The sequence below is a fragment of the Amblyomma mixtum genome, chromosome 5 (assembly GCF_055824585.1).
Source record: "Amblyomma mixtum isolate Tamu chromosome 5, ASM5582458v1, whole genome shotgun sequence".
In the NCBI taxonomy this organism is placed as follows: Eukaryota; Metazoa; Arthropoda; class Arachnida; order Ixodida; family Ixodidae; genus Amblyomma; species Amblyomma mixtum.
The window spans coordinates 157,561,759-157,580,781 of NC_143016.1; the positions used below are offsets into that span (position 1 = coordinate 157,561,759).

General features: G+C 48.5%; 2 protein-coding genes across 2 annotated transcripts in view; both read right to left on the minus strand.

Moving 5' to 3' along the window:
- Window positions 1–17,672, minus strand: part of LOC149344261 (uncharacterized) — a 38,241-nt gene extending 20,569 nt beyond the window's left edge. The window contains exons 1-3 of the mRNA XM_089547193.1: window positions 17,532–17,672; window positions 16,223–16,442; window positions 15,370–15,691 (exon numbers count right to left, since the gene is read on the minus strand). Of these exons, the coding sequence (XP_089403319.1) occupies window positions 15,370–15,691; window positions 16,223–16,442; window positions 17,532–17,672 (683 nt within the window). The remainder of the gene's footprint in view (window positions 1–15,369; window positions 15,692–16,222; window positions 16,443–17,531) is intronic.
- A 76-nt stretch (window positions 17,673–17,748) lies between these two features.
- On the minus strand, window positions 17,749–18,932 carry LOC149344262 (uncharacterized). The gene is made up of 2 exons (XM_089547194.1): window positions 17,892–18,932; window positions 17,749–17,772 (listed from the first exon to the last, which is right to left on the minus strand). The coding sequence occupies exons 1-2, from the start codon at window positions 18,930–18,932 to the stop codon at window positions 17,749–17,751; spliced, it is 1,065 nt and encodes a 354-aa protein (XP_089403320.1).
- Window positions 18,933–19,023: the final 91 nt, after the last annotated feature.

The following is a 19,023-nucleotide window of genomic DNA, read 5'->3' on the forward strand; positions in this document are numbered from 1 at the left end:
GCAGTGAGCCCGAGCTGGTCCCAGTCAACGGTGGTTTCCCTAAAACACCAGAGCCGCAACGCAAGCGATAGCCACCAAGAAGTAGGCGACCCCCAGGTACCTACAGCTACCAAGTGTAGGTTGCGATTCTGTACTGCAGTGAATAAGAGCCGGTGAGATCCATGGCGAGTGTTATACGCATTGTAATTCGACTCCGAAGGACAGAAGCACCGAGATGGCTTTGCTTGTGTTTTGTTGTTTTTTTGTTTTGTTACAGAGTATGGTACATCTACGGTGTTCTTACTGTAAATAGAATTTTGTATACATGCACTAACCTAGTACTTTACTAATACATTTACCTTCGTTTTTGTAAGAAAGGTAATCTGTTGTATATTTGGCTTTGGTTTTGATTTTACGATCACCGCCGCTAGTGGGACTAGTGTCACCTCTGCATAAAAACATACGTATTTTTGAATAAAGGGAAGTTGATGTACTGGTTGCTCAGCAGGCGCGGCCGCTTCTCATTAATCGGCGGCGCACGCCGCTGCAACAGTATTCAAATTAAAAAGAAAAAAAGAAACAAAAACATTTTGTGGCGTTCGCGTGACCACAAGATGAGCCAAACCCGAAGTGGAAGGAACAACGCAAATGTGGCATGCAGAAAGGGGCATTACCTCAGACGACAGTCAGTGGTGCTTTGTTTAATTTCGTAGGCCTGTGACCTCGGAAGAGAGCCGAGGGTGTCATGAATATTGTTAATGCCACTTTTGCACTCTTAAATTTAAAAATCAAATCTGATTCTCGTTGCTCGCGCTCACGAGTAATTTTGAAGCCAATCTGTAGTATGGTTACTTTAGGTTTGCCAAACTCGTGTCCTTTCTCCCGCAGGTGTTTCGAAAGAGGAAGATTGCGGAGGGATTGAGTATGTGAGCGGTGGTTATTAAACCTGAATCGGAAGGAATTGTCTGTTTGGCGTATGTATTTAATTCGACAGTCGCCACACTCGAGCATGTAAACCATGTTGCTGGAGCCGCAATTTAGGTTTTCCCGGATAGAATGTCCGAAATTTGAATGCATTCTTTCAGCCAGTGCCATGGCTTGTATCCGTTTGCAAACTTCGCATCGGCTTTTTCCGCATGGTGTGCAACCTACAGCAATCCATTTATTGATTGTCGAATGGACAACATGGTTTTGTAGATATTTTGGTCTTCTATCAGTTACCTGGGGACCGTGCAGAAAATTTTTGAAAGCCGGTCACTCAAAAGTGTTTGAGGATTTTGTTAATGCTTAAGAGGTTTTTGTGTCACCGAACTTCGCGCATTTTGGCGTGGAGCTCCGTGACACCTTTAAAGCGTGTCGGTGTAGCGGTCTCGGACTCAAAGGAGAAGCCCTCGACTCAGCTTGGCAAGCTCAGCGGAGACCAGCTACCAAGTGACAACAAGTTTTTGGTCGTCTGGTGCCCAGTTTTCACCGGTCGCAAGCCAGAGAATGGGTCGGAGACAAAGGTTCACAAACAAAACAAAGTTTATACAGCAAAGAGTTGATACAGAGGATTTCACAATCACTAGTAGAAACACATACAAAGTGATTAACAAAATAATGCAACTCGTGCAAAGTTACGCTCGAGAGAGAATACAATACAAAGGAAATACTGCACAGTGCACATACACAAGAGAGAGGCAAAAAAAACAAAACACAATTTGTTAACCGGCACTGCGACAATCCGACTACGAGAGGTTCACGGCAATGCCGTCCCGCAGACTGGCGCACGTCGCCTCGTTGCTCCGTGGCTTGGCGAGTGCCGTTCTCCCTGGTGTCAAGCGAGCGCACTTCTCCGAAGCTTAAACGGCGGCTCAGACAAAACTGACAGCGATCAACGCCCTTCTTATATAGGCTTAGTCCGCGTCTGTTTGTTCTACGCGCCAAAGTAGGCGCGCACATACACACAGTTTCGGCCCTGCAGTCTCCTTTTCTTTCTCGCGCCGGCCCCGCGTCCTCATTTGACTTTTGTCAGGAATTTTGGAACGAAGGTGCGCGTTATCCTGGCCTGCTTAAAGAGTTTACTGGTAGCCCCAGTGTGTTAGACTCGCGTACTTGGAGTTGGCCCAACTACAAGCGGCATAATACCATCAAATATGTTATAGCAGTTACCCCGCTGAGAAGATCTCTTTTTTGTGTACGATGTGTGGAGGTAGGTCCAGCGACAAGCACATAACTGAGGACTGCGTTGTATTACAGAACTTAGAGTATGATGATGTTGTACTAGTGAACAGGAGGTTTCTGATCGCAGAAAGCGTTGGATTATGTGCTGCAAGGCTACATGTTCCACCCTTCATGAGAGGAAAGCGGCAATTAAGTGCCATGGAAGTTGAGTGTACCAGAGAATTGGGTAATGTAAGGATTCACGTCAAACGAGTGATAGATCTTGAGAAAAACAAATATACCATACTGAGGAGGTGCTGCCAGAACTGTTGAGGACGTCTTAAAGTGGTGAATGCGCAGTTGAGAGTATTGCTGTTGTGTGCTGCGCCCTCCCGAACTTGTGCAACTCTGTAGTTCCTACGACTAGTTCACACAGTGGTTAGTGAGACTGTGGTAGGGCATGGTGTCCTAACATCCTGAAGCTGCACTTGGCGTAAGAAAGACATTGTAATGAAGTACTTCAGAATAATTTTTTCCACATAGAATTCTTTTTACCATGCACCTAGACGGACAGCACATCGGTGTTTTAGTGCTAAAGCGCTAATTACCACGGTCAAACCCAACCAAGAATCTGGTATGAAGCCTCGGAGTAACTCTGGCAAGCTCGGGATAGTTCGGCAGAGCGTCACGCAAGCTGCAGCCAATGGGAGGAGGATTGGTTATGTTCTGAGGAGCGTCGCTCCAGCTGTAGCAAACGTGCATTTAAAGTGTGGCATTTTGTTACCTTGTCTCATTATCTCTACGTATTCATGTCTCAAAGATGAGTTATCTTGTATTTTTTTCTATCAGAACAAGTGGTGTATTTTGATTCTTTTCTGAATTTTTTTTCCTTTTCATATGTGGTGTCTATTGTTGTGATGATGTATGCGCGTATTAATTTTTCCCCTTCGCAACCCTGCCATGTAACGGTCTCCTCGGCCCCGTCAAGCTGCTTACTCAGCTTTAAGCCTAGGAGGCCATCCGTTTCTCCATTGAAAATAATTAATAAGTTAATTAATTAATAAATTATTAATTAATTAGGTCTTTAAGAAGAGTCGTGGATTCCATGCATATTACTCCAGGAAATGTTTTAACATATTAAACACGTGCATGAAGGTGCCTGTTTATGCACAAAGGCAAGTGCCCTTGAACTTCTCCACTGTGCTTGAAGAGCCGACATGAACATGTTATGCTGACAAGGAACACAACTCGTTTCAACTCTGATATGAGCAGAACTAGTCTGGACAAAGCAATTACTTGACTGGAGCAACATAATGACTTGTCAACAGTAAAAAACAGTAAGGGCACTGAATGGCCCTAGATCAGGTACCTTTTTATCGCAGGTGGTTTTTGTGCTGCTTATGCTAGAATCTTTGACCAAACCGCACGCCGACACATACTGCGCAACAGCGTGCGCGCACAACACAAGTTACAGCCCACACAAAAAACATACCACAGCGCACACACTACACAAGCCACAGTGCACAGACAACACATGCTACACAACACACAATGTGCACACGCACAATACGCCACAGTACACTCACTACAGCGCACACGCAAAAGTATTGTACTTTCAGCTCTTGTTGCTTCTAACACCACTTGTAACTAAGGCTGCACACCTGTGTGTCCTGGTCCATTCCGTCAAGCCCTATAGATACTATCGCTACACAGCAGTTCTATATGGCATTTTAGTTCCACTTACATCACTGCACGTTTTGTTTGAGATTGCTATTGCAATGCTGCTGCTTCATGAATTTTCACTGGGTTCATCCACTCGAGTGAAACTGTGTCCCACTAGCTCCAACAGGATTACAGCGCGAAAAAATTCTTTAGCCTTTGCTAATAGATTTTTGATAGAAGGATCATTTCGATGTATTCTTTCAATACTTATTTCACCCACTTCGAAACAACAAATTAGGCATATTTTACATTCCATGCCAACGTCTGGCATTCAACCTGATAATAGAACCCAATAGCTTCTAATACAAGTTTGCCATCTTGCTTTACCTCGTGGCTACTTTTGCTCTTGAGCAAGCTCTGACGACCAGTGTCTCTTACAGTATATGGACACTTAATTCAAGTGTCCTTTTCTCGCAACAGTCACATTCAATGAGCATATTTGGTGTAACCCAAAACAAGGTTCATCTTTGGAATTGCCTAACTCAACTTCACTGAACCTGGTGTTAACATAAGCTTGGCTGATTAAAGTCTTCTAGCGTGCCAGAGCTGCTGCCTCATTTTCCCGGATGTACTTAACAGCCCGCATGTTTAGTTTGTTGCTTGGATAAGAAATAGTCTTAATTAGACTCACAGATGAATTTTAAATATCTGTGGAGAACACAGACTTCATATTACAGGCAGTTATGCACCCTGCTCTGTACATTAACCATCTCTGGGTGCTCGACTGCATCGCGTACGTTGCTCAATAGACAATGTCTCTGCCTCACTGATCTTAGTTTTGACACCTTCGCACATCTGCACAAGGCGTTAGTTGTCCATTCAAGAGGCAGCTGATCTGTAAAGCTCAAGTAAGTGCAATCCACGGCAGTGAGCAGTTTCAGAGGTCCACACATCGCTGTACCTTGGCTTGGTAGCACAAACAGAAGGGCAAAGGCCACTGGCAGTCATTCTGTCGAATAAAGAGTTCCATTACTCATGTGTTGGATGAGGAGCTTTTTTCTTGGCTCGCAATGTGCAGCACTTGCTACTCCCGGGATGATTTGACGGAGGCGGATTTCTGGTGATGAAAAGCTCATCCCCGAGGTTGGCAACGTTGCCACATTACGCTGATGAGCGGGCAGCGAACGCTTGCTGCTTTCAGTAGATGACGTTTGCTAGTGTATTAACAGCCAATTTCTAAATAAAACAATAGTGGAGCAGTGCGGGAGAATGCCTCCCTGAGCCCAGCCATACACGTGCAATGACCGCACAAGACACGGCCATCAACGTTGATCAGCAGCCATGTCGTAAGAGGCGCGACAGGGAGATTTTGAGAGTGATTGATATCAGTCAAAATTATCACTTCATTATTTCCAATGTGTCTAACGAGGGGCTCCTTCACCCATCCACTTGCAACAATGTTATAAGCGTCAAGTGCCTTCCTGTTTTTATGTACTCTCTTGTTAGATATCTGGCTGTAGTGACAAGACAGTGATATATGTCCGAAAAATCAAGCTCTGGCCAGGGTGATGATCCCTTTACTCAGTCAGCCGCAGTCAGCTGCATTTGGCCGCAAGTGCACCTTGCTACCTTCGCATCGTAGCGACGGCTATCGTCGCCGGCCAGGGATGACGTGCAGTCTTGCTTCCCAGTCCGTTTTGTAGTTGACGCCGCCATCATCGACACACACTGCGCCAGTGAGTTGTAATTGTCAGAAGTCGGAAGTAATTGAACTCCGCACAAAGTGACGAACATCGCATGACGGACGGGCGCGATTACTATGCGCAGAGCACGAAGAAAGCGCGCTTAACGCACATGTGCGACCACTCAAACAACAAAAAAATGGCCACTCCTGTACTACTCGCCATGGAAGACGTACTATCAGCGTCAAATGAAATGCGAACAAAACTCCTGAAACGCGAGCACAAAAAACCAAGCATATTAGCGGTTGGAGGTGAAATACAGGCGTGGCCTATTAACATTTCAGAAGAGCGGTCTTTTCGGCTTCGATGGGGAAATCATCTGCTCATGTATTTTGCCTCCCTGGTATAATATCTGCGAGTTATGCTGTTCGCGTTTCAATTGGCTTGTTCGCGTTTCAATTGACGCTGATAGTACGTGCGGTGATATACGACCACCTCCGTCAGCAACACCCGGACCCTCGCATCGCGCAAGGACAGCGCATTTATGTCGTCGAACCGCGCTGAACCGCGATGATCATCCGAGTGCGCGTCGGCTGCGTGTGGCTCCAGGAAAGACGAGTGCGCCACGTCTTTCGTCGAGCGACGCAAGCGGCGACTGCGGCGCAGTGCAGACATTGGGGCACATGCTACTTCGCTGTGCCGCTTCTGCAGTGCCGCGTCGCGAGATGCTCGCCGCCTACAGGGCGCCGGAAATCATTCCGGACAGTCTCGAGGCGCCCGTGTGTCCGCACAGCAGTACGCGCACCCGTGATAGAACAATGGTGAGCCTCTGTGCGTTCATCGAGCAGGCGTGCTTGACTTCCCGCTTGCTCTTCGCCATGTAGAGCACGCGTGACATGAACTCTCTGTGGGTGCCAACACGACCGCAAGCGTTTAACGTTGAAATTCAAGGAAACAGTTTTTTTTCTTGGTTTCAACAAAAAGAAGTTTCCATAGATGACACCGTGTGCCCCAGCTACGGTTTAAAGGTGCCCCGGGGAGAGAAAAGCGCCAGGCGCACCTTGAGCTATTTGGTGGATTGACACAGGTAAGAACGCTCCGCCCCTATAGCATTGCATTTATGCTAAGATAAACTGGCAAGTATAAAAGGTTAATCACACTGCTTTTAATTTACTATTGCTTCGCGAGTTTTACCTATTTGTGAGTGGGTGCGATGCCGGATAACATCAGTGCACATCGGAATTTGCCATCGTTGTGCAATCAGAGAGAAGTTCCAAAATTTATGTTTTCGCGTTACTTGAAAAAGACCGTATACGCAAGTAACGTGTACTATTCTTTGCAGCAGCGACTGCGCGGCAAAAGATTTCGGGTGCTTAGTTCGAGGTAGCGGGTTCGAATCCCAGGAGCGGCGCTTGAATTTATGCTGCATTGAAATAAAACGCCCATGTACTTTGTGGTCTCGGTGTTCGTAAATGACTCAGAGTCGTCCAAATCTGTTTTACTTTTTGTGAATGAAGTTTATTTCATCTCTCTCTCTCTCTCTTAGCGCAAACACAGCGTCGGTGCGTTGAACCCCGCACGCTATGTATTTAAGCCGTTGCGGCGAGCACTGTGACAGCTGTCTCGCTGTTCCACTGCCCGGAGATAGTCGAGGTGTGAGCGCACGGTTCACTTTGGTCGCGAAGGGCTCGGCAACGCGGTATTGCAGCTGCTCTACCAGTGCTCGAAAGAAGTAAGTTGATATAGAAACAAGCCGTTTGCTACTTGCAGCTAGCAATGTACTGTGACTATTAGAACTATATTAACTATACATATATAGTTGACTATAATATATATGTGATAACTGTTACACTAGCTGCCCGTGGTGCCTTTCCCGGTTACGGGCGAGGCTATATATTATCAGCTATTTTTATAGATATTTGAAGATATACAGCTAGCAAAGCTCACTTGTTGGATCCGAAGCAGACAGTGGCACGCAGGAATTTTTTAGGTTCGTTAATCCTTTGAGGTGTTACCGTTTCACTGACTGGCATTTTCACGCTATGATTGCACGATGAAAAAAAGTGTTCTGCGCATATAGCTTCTTCATGTCAGCAAGACTCTACAATTATTCGAGAAGGTAAATAAGTCCTAAATCAAGCAGAGTAACTATACGGTAGAAGTGAACGCAGGATTGGATTTGCCATAGGATAAGCTTGTTGTGAAAGAAAATTCCAGCTAATGGTTTCATCTTTAAGCGCTTTTCGTACTAGTGAGTTTTTGTATGATTTCCTGCCCAGAAGCTCTGAACCAGTCTTTTTATGAGCTGCTATATAGGTTTAACAACGATATCAGCAAAGCTGAGAATTAAGAGGCACGGGATCGAGGATGAATAACTAAGGACAACCTCTCCACGCCTGCGTGCCACTATAATATGCGTCACGAGCTAGCTCAAGCTGCAATGCTAAAGCTGGAAGAGCTGACTGCTGCGCTTTCAGTATAGCCAGGCTACTTGAATATAATTGAGCAAATAAGTGGAATGATTTTTTTCTTCATCCTACCAAGCTCACGTTTGGTAATGTCTGAAGTAACTTTAATATACATTTATAAATATGTAAAAATTCCCATCCAGAACTCTATTTTGAGTGCATTGGTACGCTACAGCGCACTTTTGACTGCTGCTCTGGTGGAGAATGCGGTCAAAAAACTGCATTTTTAGAGGCAGTCTTTAAATTACTGCCTTTTCCGGTCATGAAACTACCGCAGGTGTTTCGTATAGAGCCGGCGCCGGCAGTTATTGACGACGATGTTTGTAAAAGTGCACCCTGCTGCCTTAAAAATCGCCGACCGCCCTTATATTTAAGGCCGCATTAATATCTAACGGTTTGAAATCGCCAGCGATTGCCATTTTATCTTACCTTTGAATGTCCTCTATCATAAAGATAGATGTCAGACCTCCAAATAGACAATAGCTTGGAATAAAAGGAACTGTATACGAATTCCTGGAACAGACGATTAGAGAAGCTAACTGCACACCTCCGGCGCCGCACACGTGCTTTAATCCCTCCGTGTGCGGTATCCCTTTTCTGTGGTCTTACCCGTGCAGAGGAGGTTGCGCTTCGGAGGATCCGGGTCGGGTTTGCCCTAACTCCGGCCGTTACACGAAAGTGACCGCAATTCGAAGGTGTATTTCCCCGCCCCGGGTGTCCAGTCTGCAAGAACCGAAATCTTGAGGCGGACATTCACCACCTGCTGTGGGTTTGCCCCGCGTTGAAGCCGACAAGAATTCGGCACCTGGCGGCAGCGGGTCTTTCGCCCGACAATAGTGCTTCATACACCGCTTGGACACAAGGGCCTCATCATCGTTCACTGCTCGATTTCATTAGATCAGCGAACCTTTACTCATTTATTTAGGCATTCTCATCTATCATTACATACCGTTTTATGCCCTGAAGCAATCAAGATCGCATTAAAAAAAACTGCATAGCTTTTTAACTCCAAATCACCGCGCATAAAATTTGTAACGTGACAGGCCACACCTAACACCCATTAAACGTGAAAAAAACATCTCTAATACAAAACGGTATGAGCTGCAGGCCCCTTTGGTTTTCCCCTGCCGTTCCTGGATTCTCTCCGCGAATTGCGATGAGAAACCTCACCGCGCTCTGAGCAGCTGGTTTAGAAGCAAGTGACATGCGATCCTTACGCCCGACTTGGAAGTCTCGACAACAAATATTAATGAGCTTTTAAAGTGATAGTGTGATCTCAATGTCTCCACTTGGCTGCGTAGCGCTGTTTCAAATATCCTAATAAACTCGTCCAAGTATCAGTAGCTGAGCGCTGTACACGAACGGGAGCATTTGGAAATGGAACAGTAGAGCCTCGCGGAGTCTCTATAGCTAAATACAGACGAAAGTGGGCAATGTGATGAAAGGAAAACCGCAGTAGGTGCCTCATTAGGCATGCACCTAAGCTGCTCTGTGAAGAAAGAAGTCAGGCTTTCTTGCACATCACTTTTATTTGTGATACAACTGCGGAAAACCTTAAAGTACGGTTATGAGCTCTGTGCGGCTCCACGACAACTTTGCAAACATTCAAACTGGGCGCGTTCTCTTTCAATCATCTGGGTGCCTGCGGGTGGAGCCCAAGTGCGCATGAGCGAACTGCTCCCGAGATGTGGCAAGTGATCGCTGTCGCGATGATATGATAAGGGCTGCGAATCCTGAAGGAAGCATTGATGGGCAGAGTCACTGAAAAACATTAGCGGTGCCCTTTCCGCGTACTGCAGGAGCCGCCTCGTACTGCAGTCTAATCCGATTCGAAAGTTATCACGGTCGTTCTGGCTGGGATAGAGCAAGAAAAATTTCTTGGTATGGCGATAACTTTATCACCATCATCATCATCAGCCTGACTACGCTCACAGCAGGTTAACTCAGTCCACAACAAACATGACGGTGCAGAATAGACGCATGCTTCGGCTAGCTGAGCTCGTATTCATTGCAGCGTTCTGGCGAAGATAGACCGCGTTAGAGGAGTTTAATCAGAGTAGGTTAAGCCTGAACTGAGAGAGAGAGAGAGAGAGAAAACTTTATTTACAAAGGAATTCGGGGCACGCCCCAGGGTCCCCGCACGACCCCACTGCACTCAAGTGTTTATGTTCCTGAGGTCCATAACACTGGCAGCACGGCCGGTGGCGATGGTCTGCACGGCCGGGCCCTCCGAACGCAGCAGGGTCTCCCAGTCCTCCCATGTCCCGAGGCTCTCCAGGTCCCGCGGGGGAGGGCCCTGAACTGACCAGCCTCAAACCGAGTAAAACTCCACGGACGCCGGGGCGGCAGATGGAGCGGCGCCTCCGGAGATGGAGTAGGTGTTTGGCGTGAGGGGCTGCGTCGCGGGCAGCGTGGTTTCGTGTACCACTTCGAGCTCTTACCTGTGCTGCTTCGTTCTATTCGCGCCTCAGTGCGCTTTTCTTTTTCCGCGCCCGGGAGTTAAGGAGCGTTTATAGTCTGATGTGCTTGGCGCGCTGGCAAACGTCGCTCGCAGTGCGTCACGCGACGCCGGTTACGCTACGCCGGATGAAATACGATCCCCTCTATACTTCAGCGCGGCGCGCTATCGGCGGCTCTCTTCAGAGCATGCGCAGAACGATCGCAAACGCGCGCGCCGATCGTCGACCAGCGGGCCGTCTGCATTCCGTTCGCGCCTTTTGTTACGAAAGCAACACAACGCGAGTCGCCGAGCCATTTCGCCATAGAGTTTCTTACTATTACCTAGAGGGAAAGCTGGCAAGCCGTCTATGGGAGTTTGCATGGAGACCCCACGTGACCACCTCAGCCACCATGGGCGATCAAAGCATCATGGGGCGGTGAGCTACTTGTTGCGGAACTGTAACTTTTGGCCAAAAAATAATAAAAAAATAAAGCTGTTTGATAGCTACAAACGTCCTAACATTCAATATCTTGTCTAATGATTGCAACAAACGAGCAGAAAAGCATTTAAGTGCAAAGTTTGCCTAAAATAAGACATGACTAGCTTTCCTATTGGCCAAGTGATGAACACTAAAAAAACTAATATTTCGTAATTAACAGGCGCACTTTTAAAAGTAAATATGTTTTCAAAAAAAATGTTGTTGTTTAGATACTTTAAGAGGTTTTTTAATGGCATTTCGGAAGAGTAAAACCTTTTATTGGCGTCGTGTGTCGTCGCGTCTTCACTACTATGACTTTTGCACACTGCGTTCGCGCGAAAGTCGTCTGCGCACACACGAACTACGTTTTCGGAATGAAACGCCTTAGTACTGCCACTCTGTGTTCCCGAAAAACTACGACTGTGCCGCAACAAGTAGCTCACCGCCCCATGATGCTTTGAGCGCCCATGTTGGCTGAAGTGCAGCGCCGCCAGCTTTCCCTCTAGGTAGTAGTAAGAAACTCTATGCATTTCGCGGAGCTGATGAAAGGCGATACTGCGCATGCGCGAGCAGCAGTGACGTAACATGGCGCACAGTTGTCGCCGCCGCCGTCGCTGGGCGGGTGACTCAGAGGTGACTCAGAGGTGCTCAGAGATGCACATGCGCAGTAGCGGCGCATAGCTAGCGTGCCTGGGCCGCCGCCGCTGCCTTGCGCACCCCATCGCCACTCTCTCTCTCCTGGATGCTTTCGCAATCCTCCAGGTTTAACTAGATATAAACTACTGCCAAGTTTTTCTTCGCAGCATCATCCGTTTTGCTGTATCGATGGCTTCATCGGATATGCAGCATTTCCCCTGCAGAGCAACCTAATGCGCCCGTACCATGACATAGAACTGAATGACCCATAAAGGGCGTTCATCTATAGGCTAAAGGCACGCCGTTGCGTTCAGAACGCTTGTGGAATGATGGTTTCCGGTTGGCGAGGCTCCCTAGGAACCGATGTAGAGTTGCTAACGGACAAGGTTAGAGCGGCGGTGTGCCTGAATAATTTTTTGCTCTCTCACAATGCCTTTTTGTTCTAATGTTTATAGTGGCCTGGTCAATGGTGACAGAAACCAAGAAGACATACTGATCAATTTGCGCTGCAAGGAACATACAAACGAAAACAAAAACGGACGAAGCGCGTACTTTCAACTAGTTTACTTGAAAGAAACGTGCCGCTTTTATACAGACTGGATGGCACAAATGATCTACAAACCAGATAATCAATTTTGCATCTGAACCGCTGCCTTCACCTTCCTGTCTATAATCTGGCCAGTGACCTTAACCAGTCTAATTCTTTATCTTCGAGAGCTATTGATGGTGTGCTGACGCAGTTTTCTGTTCCACAAGTCCTGATATTGAAGGCTTCAATTATTTCACGAATTGATCAGTATGAAGCACCAACTAGCCCCCGCTCTTGCATTGTTAACCAAGAAGACGGCTGCGGGCAGACCATAGCGCACACAAGTCATCAGAGTACTGGCAATGGCAGCCTCACAGCTTTAGATGTCGTGCGAATTCTAGACGCCATTGCAGAGTCCATCATGCCCCAAAGAGTCCCTTACTTTGGCAACTGAGGATAGTCAGCCGATGGTAATGCGCAACATGAAGTTGCCTCTCCGTTTGTAAACTGCGTTCATTTCCATGCAATAAAGGCAAAAGTCACATGTCAGCTGAAAATGAGACTTTATTTAGTAATCTCGTGATCACTCAATTCAGGAGTTATACATGGATTGAGCTACTGACATACCACACATGTGTGGCAACGGTTCTTGTAACATTTGTGTTCTTCCACAACTTGCGGTATTCCCCAAATACAAAAGGTTTGGTTTGGTTCATGGGGGGTTTAACGTCCCACAGCAACTCAGGCTATGAGGGACGCCGTAGTGAAGGGCTCCGGAAATTTCGACCACCTGGGGTTCTTTCATGTGCCCTGACATCGCACAGCCCACGGGCCTCCAGAATTTCGCCTCAATAGAAATTCCACCGCCACGGCCGGCGTCGAACCCGCGTCTTTCGGTCAGCAGTCAAGCGCCATAACCGCTGAGCCACCCCAACGGCTTCCAACTACAAATGCAAATGATGGAAAAAATTGAGAGGAACTTTAGCGGCTAAAGTGGTGAAAGGCGAAAGCCTGAGTGCTGCATTCTGCTACGTGATTGTTCACTGCACATTTTGTTGGTACATTAATTAACTGCCAATTAATGACGCTTAAGCTTCGCCTTTAGGAGTGGAACGCGAGACCAAAGAACGCCACCACCTGTTCGGCGCGGTGCGTTGCCCTTCGAACGCAACGCTTTTTGAGGAAAGGAAATGGTCTGTAATTCTCTGTCATCTCGGTGGACACCTGAGCCGCACCGTACAGGAAGGGAGGAAGTGTGAGTGAAAGAAGAAAGAGGGGCCGTAATGAACAAAATCAAAATTGTATTTGAGGAAAGGAAATTACTCATTAACTGTCTCACATATCTCAGTAGACTAGTCGAAAATTGTATTTGAGGAAAGGAAGTTGCGCAGTAACTGTCTCACATATTTCGGTGGACACCCGTCAAATTTCGCGCGCGGTGACGTCACGACAACTTGGGTCAATCTGAAACGCGCACAGATACGCCTTGCTCGTCGGTGAATTGGTTTTTGAGGAAAGGAAATTATCTGTCTCTCATATCTCGGTGGACACCTAAACCTCGCCGTAACGGGAAGGGAGGAAGATGGGAGTGAACGAAGACACCGTATTCACTAGACGCACCTTTGTTCATTCCAAACCATCGAGCTGGCATGGCGGAGTTCAATAAAGAAAAAAAAAGCTGGCATGGCGGAGTGGTAGCGTGCTCGACTCGCACTCCGGAGACCGGGGTTCGATTCCCAAGCTCGGCAAATTTCTTACTGCGTTTTATTTATTTATCTGGTCTGACTAGAAAGGTTTGACTAATTGGTTAAGTAGGGAATTAATTAAACTCAGTCAAACTTACTTGGAGGATCACTAAACGATCCCTTTAATTGGTTGCATGGTTAGTAGGCAAAGTACAATTGGCCCCGTTTGAAATTCGCGCACTGTGACGTCACGACCGTTTCGACCAATTGAAAAGCGTGAAATTTCTGTCGACAGCTCCTGCTTACAACGATGAGGCATTAAAGGCTTCCGCCTTAAAAGCGCGCTTCGATCGCGGAGGCCACGCCGTGGTGGCACCGCCGCGGCTTGCGACGGCGCGAGTCGGTCGCCCTTCTCTTCGGCGTGACGTCACAAAGCACCTGTTGCGCTCCTAGCGGAGAGCGCAGGCGTTAGGCGCCGGTGGTGGTGGCACCGCCGCGCCACGCCAAAGGCTGAAAGTGCAAGTAGTAAAGCTTTCGCTTTAAAAATTCGATCGAACACTACGGTGCATGCACCAAGTGGAATGCTCAGACCGAGAAATAGTATGCTCAGACAGAGAAACAGCAGCCGTAAAGAGGTAACCTGCGGAGAGACCGCTGCTCTGCCGTATCTATTCCCACGCGTTCTCTTTGCGCTGTTTGTTCACGAAATCGAGTCACTTGGTGTCATACACACAGGGATGTCGGTTTAAGTATTCGATAAACCTCTCCACCACGCTATCCGACGCGAGTGGACTATTTCAGCTGCCGGCGCCCCTCATGTTGTTCGCGCAGGCATCAGCCATTTTTCGATGGAGGCTAAATTCTAGAGGCTAGTTGTATACAGGAGACCGACACGTGCGTTAGCCATGAAACAACTGACGTTTATTGCCCGCTCACCGGAAGTGCCCGAGCACGTTGCCAGACTGGCTGGCGTGCACCGTACAGTTTTAGCGGTCACCGATACATCCTCTTTTCTTTAAACATTGAGAAGGTGACTATAGAGTAAGTCCTTCACAATAGGGAGCGGGTGATATGCAGGACGGGGCGCCTTAATTCTGGTAGGCCAACCGGCGGGGAGGCCTTCTGAGTCTTGAGGACCGTCTTAGTTCTGCACCAAACACTCTAGTCGGTCCAGAGGATGTAGTGTGTTCTGTAGCAGTCTCTGCTGCTCCCCCTCGAGGTTGCACCGCTGGCTGCTCCCCTGTTTGTTGCTTGGGCGACACGCTTGGTTCGGTTGCACTCAACACTCCAGCTGGTCTAGGGGGTGTGAGAGGAACGAACTCTGCGGAACCCCTTTCTCCTGCTGCTGGCGAGGATACTGCAGGCGGTCTTAGTATTCTAGGTGGTGTACACTGCTCCCTTGCTGGGGCTGTTGATCTTGCATTCGATAACGGAGTGTCAACACGCATGAGGGCCTGTTGGGGTCTTGTCGCTCTCTGCAACACTGGGCGACTTTCCACGTCTCCAGCGTTGCGTCCTGTAGGATGAAGCTGTTGTAATGCTGGGTTGCAAACCTCTCTCGTTTTTCGCAAGTCTTGACGGTTCCTTCTATATTCGCTTCCATCCTCTGTTATTACTCTGTATGATCGGGGGGCCACAAGATCTAAAACTATAGCTCTTGTGCCCCACTTGTTTCCAGACCTAATCCGAACGCTGTCTCCAGGCTGTAATGGTGGGAGCTGCTGTCCTTTGTTCGTATCCTGCTTATGTTTTCGAGGTATTGAGAGCTGCTGAGCTGAATCCGAGCAGGGGTCCGGGAGCGGCGTTCTGCTGTCGCGACCCATGAGATACTTGGATGGTGAGACACCATCTTCCAGCGGAGACGCACGATAGTTGAGGAGGCCAAGCCAAAACTCCTCCTTTGATGATCCTGCCTTCTTGAATAGCCTCTTGATTATTTGTACGCCTTTCTCCGCGAGTCCATTCGATTTCGGATAATAAGGGCTGGAAATGATGTGTTCAAAGTCAAACATCACTGCAAAGTCTTTAAATTCCTTGGCTGTGAATTGGGGACCTCCATCAGTGCAGACCTCGTGGGGGATGCCATAACGTGCAAATATCCGAGATAGTTTGTTTATGACCTCAGTAGTTGTGGTGCCGTTCAACTCCTCCACCTCGGGATAGTTAGAGTAGGCATCGTACACAACAAGGTAATGCTTCCCAGCATGCTCGCACAAGTCAGCTCCCACCCTGTACCAGGGGCGACTGGGCGTATCCTGTAACAGCAGAGGTTCAGCAAGCTGTTTGTAAGCATGTATCTGACAAGTCGGACACCGCTCAGCCATTTCTCTTATTTCAGCTGCCATCCTGGGCCAGTACATGAGTCTGCGTGCTCGTGATGTGCATTTCGCTATGCCCAGATGCCCTCGATGCAACCGACAAAGCATTTCCTTTCGAAGCTTGGAAGGAATGACAACTTTGGTACCTTTCAACAACACACCTTCCACCGCTGACAGTTCACTGGTGTGCGTTTTCCACTCCCCGTTCAAAGACGGTGACGCCTGCAGTTTTGCCATGATTTGCTGCAGCTCCGGGTCCCTAGCCGTGGCATCTTTCAATTTGTCCATTGTTCTCTTGCTCACCCGGTCCTCCAAGACACTTATGGCGTGTACTTCCAAGTCATCTGAGAAGTTATCTGACAAGCGTTTCCCTTGCATCCTGGAAACAGTGTCAGCAATAACCAGTTTCTTTCCACGAACAAATTGCAACCGGTAGTCGTATTTCAGCAGTCGCAGGAAGAGCCTTTGAAGTCGAGGCGGGATGTCTCCGAGTCCTTTCTTCGAGATAGATATCAATGGACTGTGATCGGTCTCTATAGTGATTCTTCGGCCCAAGACAAACTCATTAAACTTCTCACAGCCAAACACTATTCCAAGGCCTTCCTTTTCAATCTGTGCGTATCTGCGCTCAGTCTCTGTCAGGACCCTTGACGCATAGCCCACAGGCCGCCAGTCGCTACCATGCTGCTGGGAAAGGGCTGCACCCAATGCAAAGGCGGATGCGTCAGTGGACAGCTTTGTAGGTAAAGATGGATCAAATATAGCAAGTACAGGAGCTTGCGTGAGCATTTCGTTTAGACGGGCCCACTCGATGTCGTGCGCTCTAGTCCATTCAAAGACAGAGTCCTCCCGCAACAGACCACGAAGTGATTCTGTCTGACTTGCTAAGTTCGGCAAGTACTTGCTGAATTAGTTGACTTCTCCAAGTAGCCTCTGGACTTCCTTTTTCGTAGCTGGCTTCTGGCAATGGGCTAGGCACTCTACCAGTTCTGGGTTTGGTTTGATGCCTTGTTCACTTATTCTGTCTCCAAGGAAGTCGATCTGTTTCACTCCGAACCTACATTTGTCCCAATTAAGAGTTAGGCCAGCAGCACTGGCCATTTCCAAGGCTCTGTACAGTCTTTCCTGGTGCTCTTCCCATGAGGCACCCCAAACCAAAATGTCATCGATGTAGATGCGTACCCCTGGTAGTCCGTCGAAAATCTCTGTCATTGTCCTTTGAAATATCTCTGGAGCCGATGAAATACCAAAAGGCAGCCTTAGGAACCGGTAACGACCAAATGGACTGCTAAATGTGCAAATTCTCGAGGACATGTCATCAAGAGGGATTTGGTGGAATCCACTATTGGCGTCAAGCGTGCTGAAATATTTCGCTCCTGCCAGTTCACTTTCTATCTCTTCCCTGCGTGGAAGCTGAAAGTGTTCCCTCTTCAAAGCCTCGTACACTTTTTTGGGGTCCATGCAAACGCGAAGTTGGCCGTTCTTCTTTCGAGCAATAACAAGTGGGCTTACCCAGTCAGATGGCTCTCGCACCTTGGCAATGATGCCTGCAGCCTCCAGGCGATCAAGCTCCTCTTTCAGCCGCGATCGAATTGCGTGAGGTACCCGCCGCGCTGGCTCGGCGACTGGACGGGCGCCATCTTGAAGAGTCATGCTATATTCCCGCTTTAGTTTTCCGATGCCCGTGAACAACTTGGGATGCTGCCGGCGAACGCACTCGGACAAAGCCTCATCTTTTTTTACTGCTCTGATTCTGTTGACAAGACCAAACTGCTCATAAGCCTGCAGCCCCAAGATCGCCTGACGGCCCTTCTTCACAACAAAGAATTCCACTAGTCGAGTGTCGGCGCCAATCCGAACCGGGAGGCATACCTTTCCCATGTGCACGATTTCATTCCCGCCGTAGCTGCGTAGTACGGCCCTGGCTGGCTCTGGCTGCCGCTTGGTTCCCAGGGCTTCAAACAAGCCGCGCGGCAGCAGGTTGGCTTGCGCGCCGGTGTCGACTTTCAGCCGCACTTCCCGTCCCGAAATACGAGTCGCTACCTCCCAGTCGCGCGCATCAGCAGCGCTCGCTTTCTTGCATGCTGTAGATACGTGCAGCACGGTAAAGCCGTCGTCGTCGTCCGGCCGCTCGGCAACCTCGTTAACATCCGCTGCTCTTGCTCTGCAACAAACTGCGAAATGATTCTGCCTTCCGCACCTAGCACATTTTTTCCCATATGCTGGACACTCGCGAGGCCTATGCGAGCGGTTGCAGTAGCCGCATTTCTTTTCTTGGTGTCTCCCTTTGCCGTAACCCAGCGCGTCGTTCCTGTGCTGCTGATGCTTGTTTTTCTCTTCACCCACGGCGTCGACGCTTTTGTCTTCACTCCACACTTTGCTTTGTGCGGCAGCGATTTCCTCAGCCTTTGCCCACTCGACGGCTGCGGTGAGTGTCAAGTCCTTTTTGGCTAGAAGCTTTTCCCTCAGCGTCCTACTAGATGTGCCGTACACTATTTGGTCACGCAGCATCGATTCCCGAAGGGTGTCAAAATTGCAGGTCTTCGATTTCAGTTGCAGGTCTCGATAGAAGTGCTCGAACGGCTCACCTTCGGCTTGCGTGCGGTTCCGGAACACGTAGCGCTCTAACGTCTCATTGCTCTGCGGTAGGCAGTAGGCTTCAAAAGCTTGCACTAGCTTGTCGTAGTCCTTCTTGTCTTCAGCGGTAAGATCGAAGGTGTTGTAAACATCTATTGCCTCTTGACCGGCGAGGTGAAGCAAAATGTCGGCTTTCTGGGCGTTGCTGCGTTGTCTTCCTGGTTCTGTTGACTCAGTGGCGATGAAGTAGAGCTCTACCCGTTGCTTGAATCGAGTCCAGTTGTCCACAACATTATCCCCGAAACGTAACGGCTCTGGAGGCGGAAGCTCCGTCATTTTTTGGCGCGGGAACTGGTCACTTCTGACACCATGTATACAGGAGACCGACACGTGCGGTAGCCCTGAAACAACTGACGTTTATTGCCCG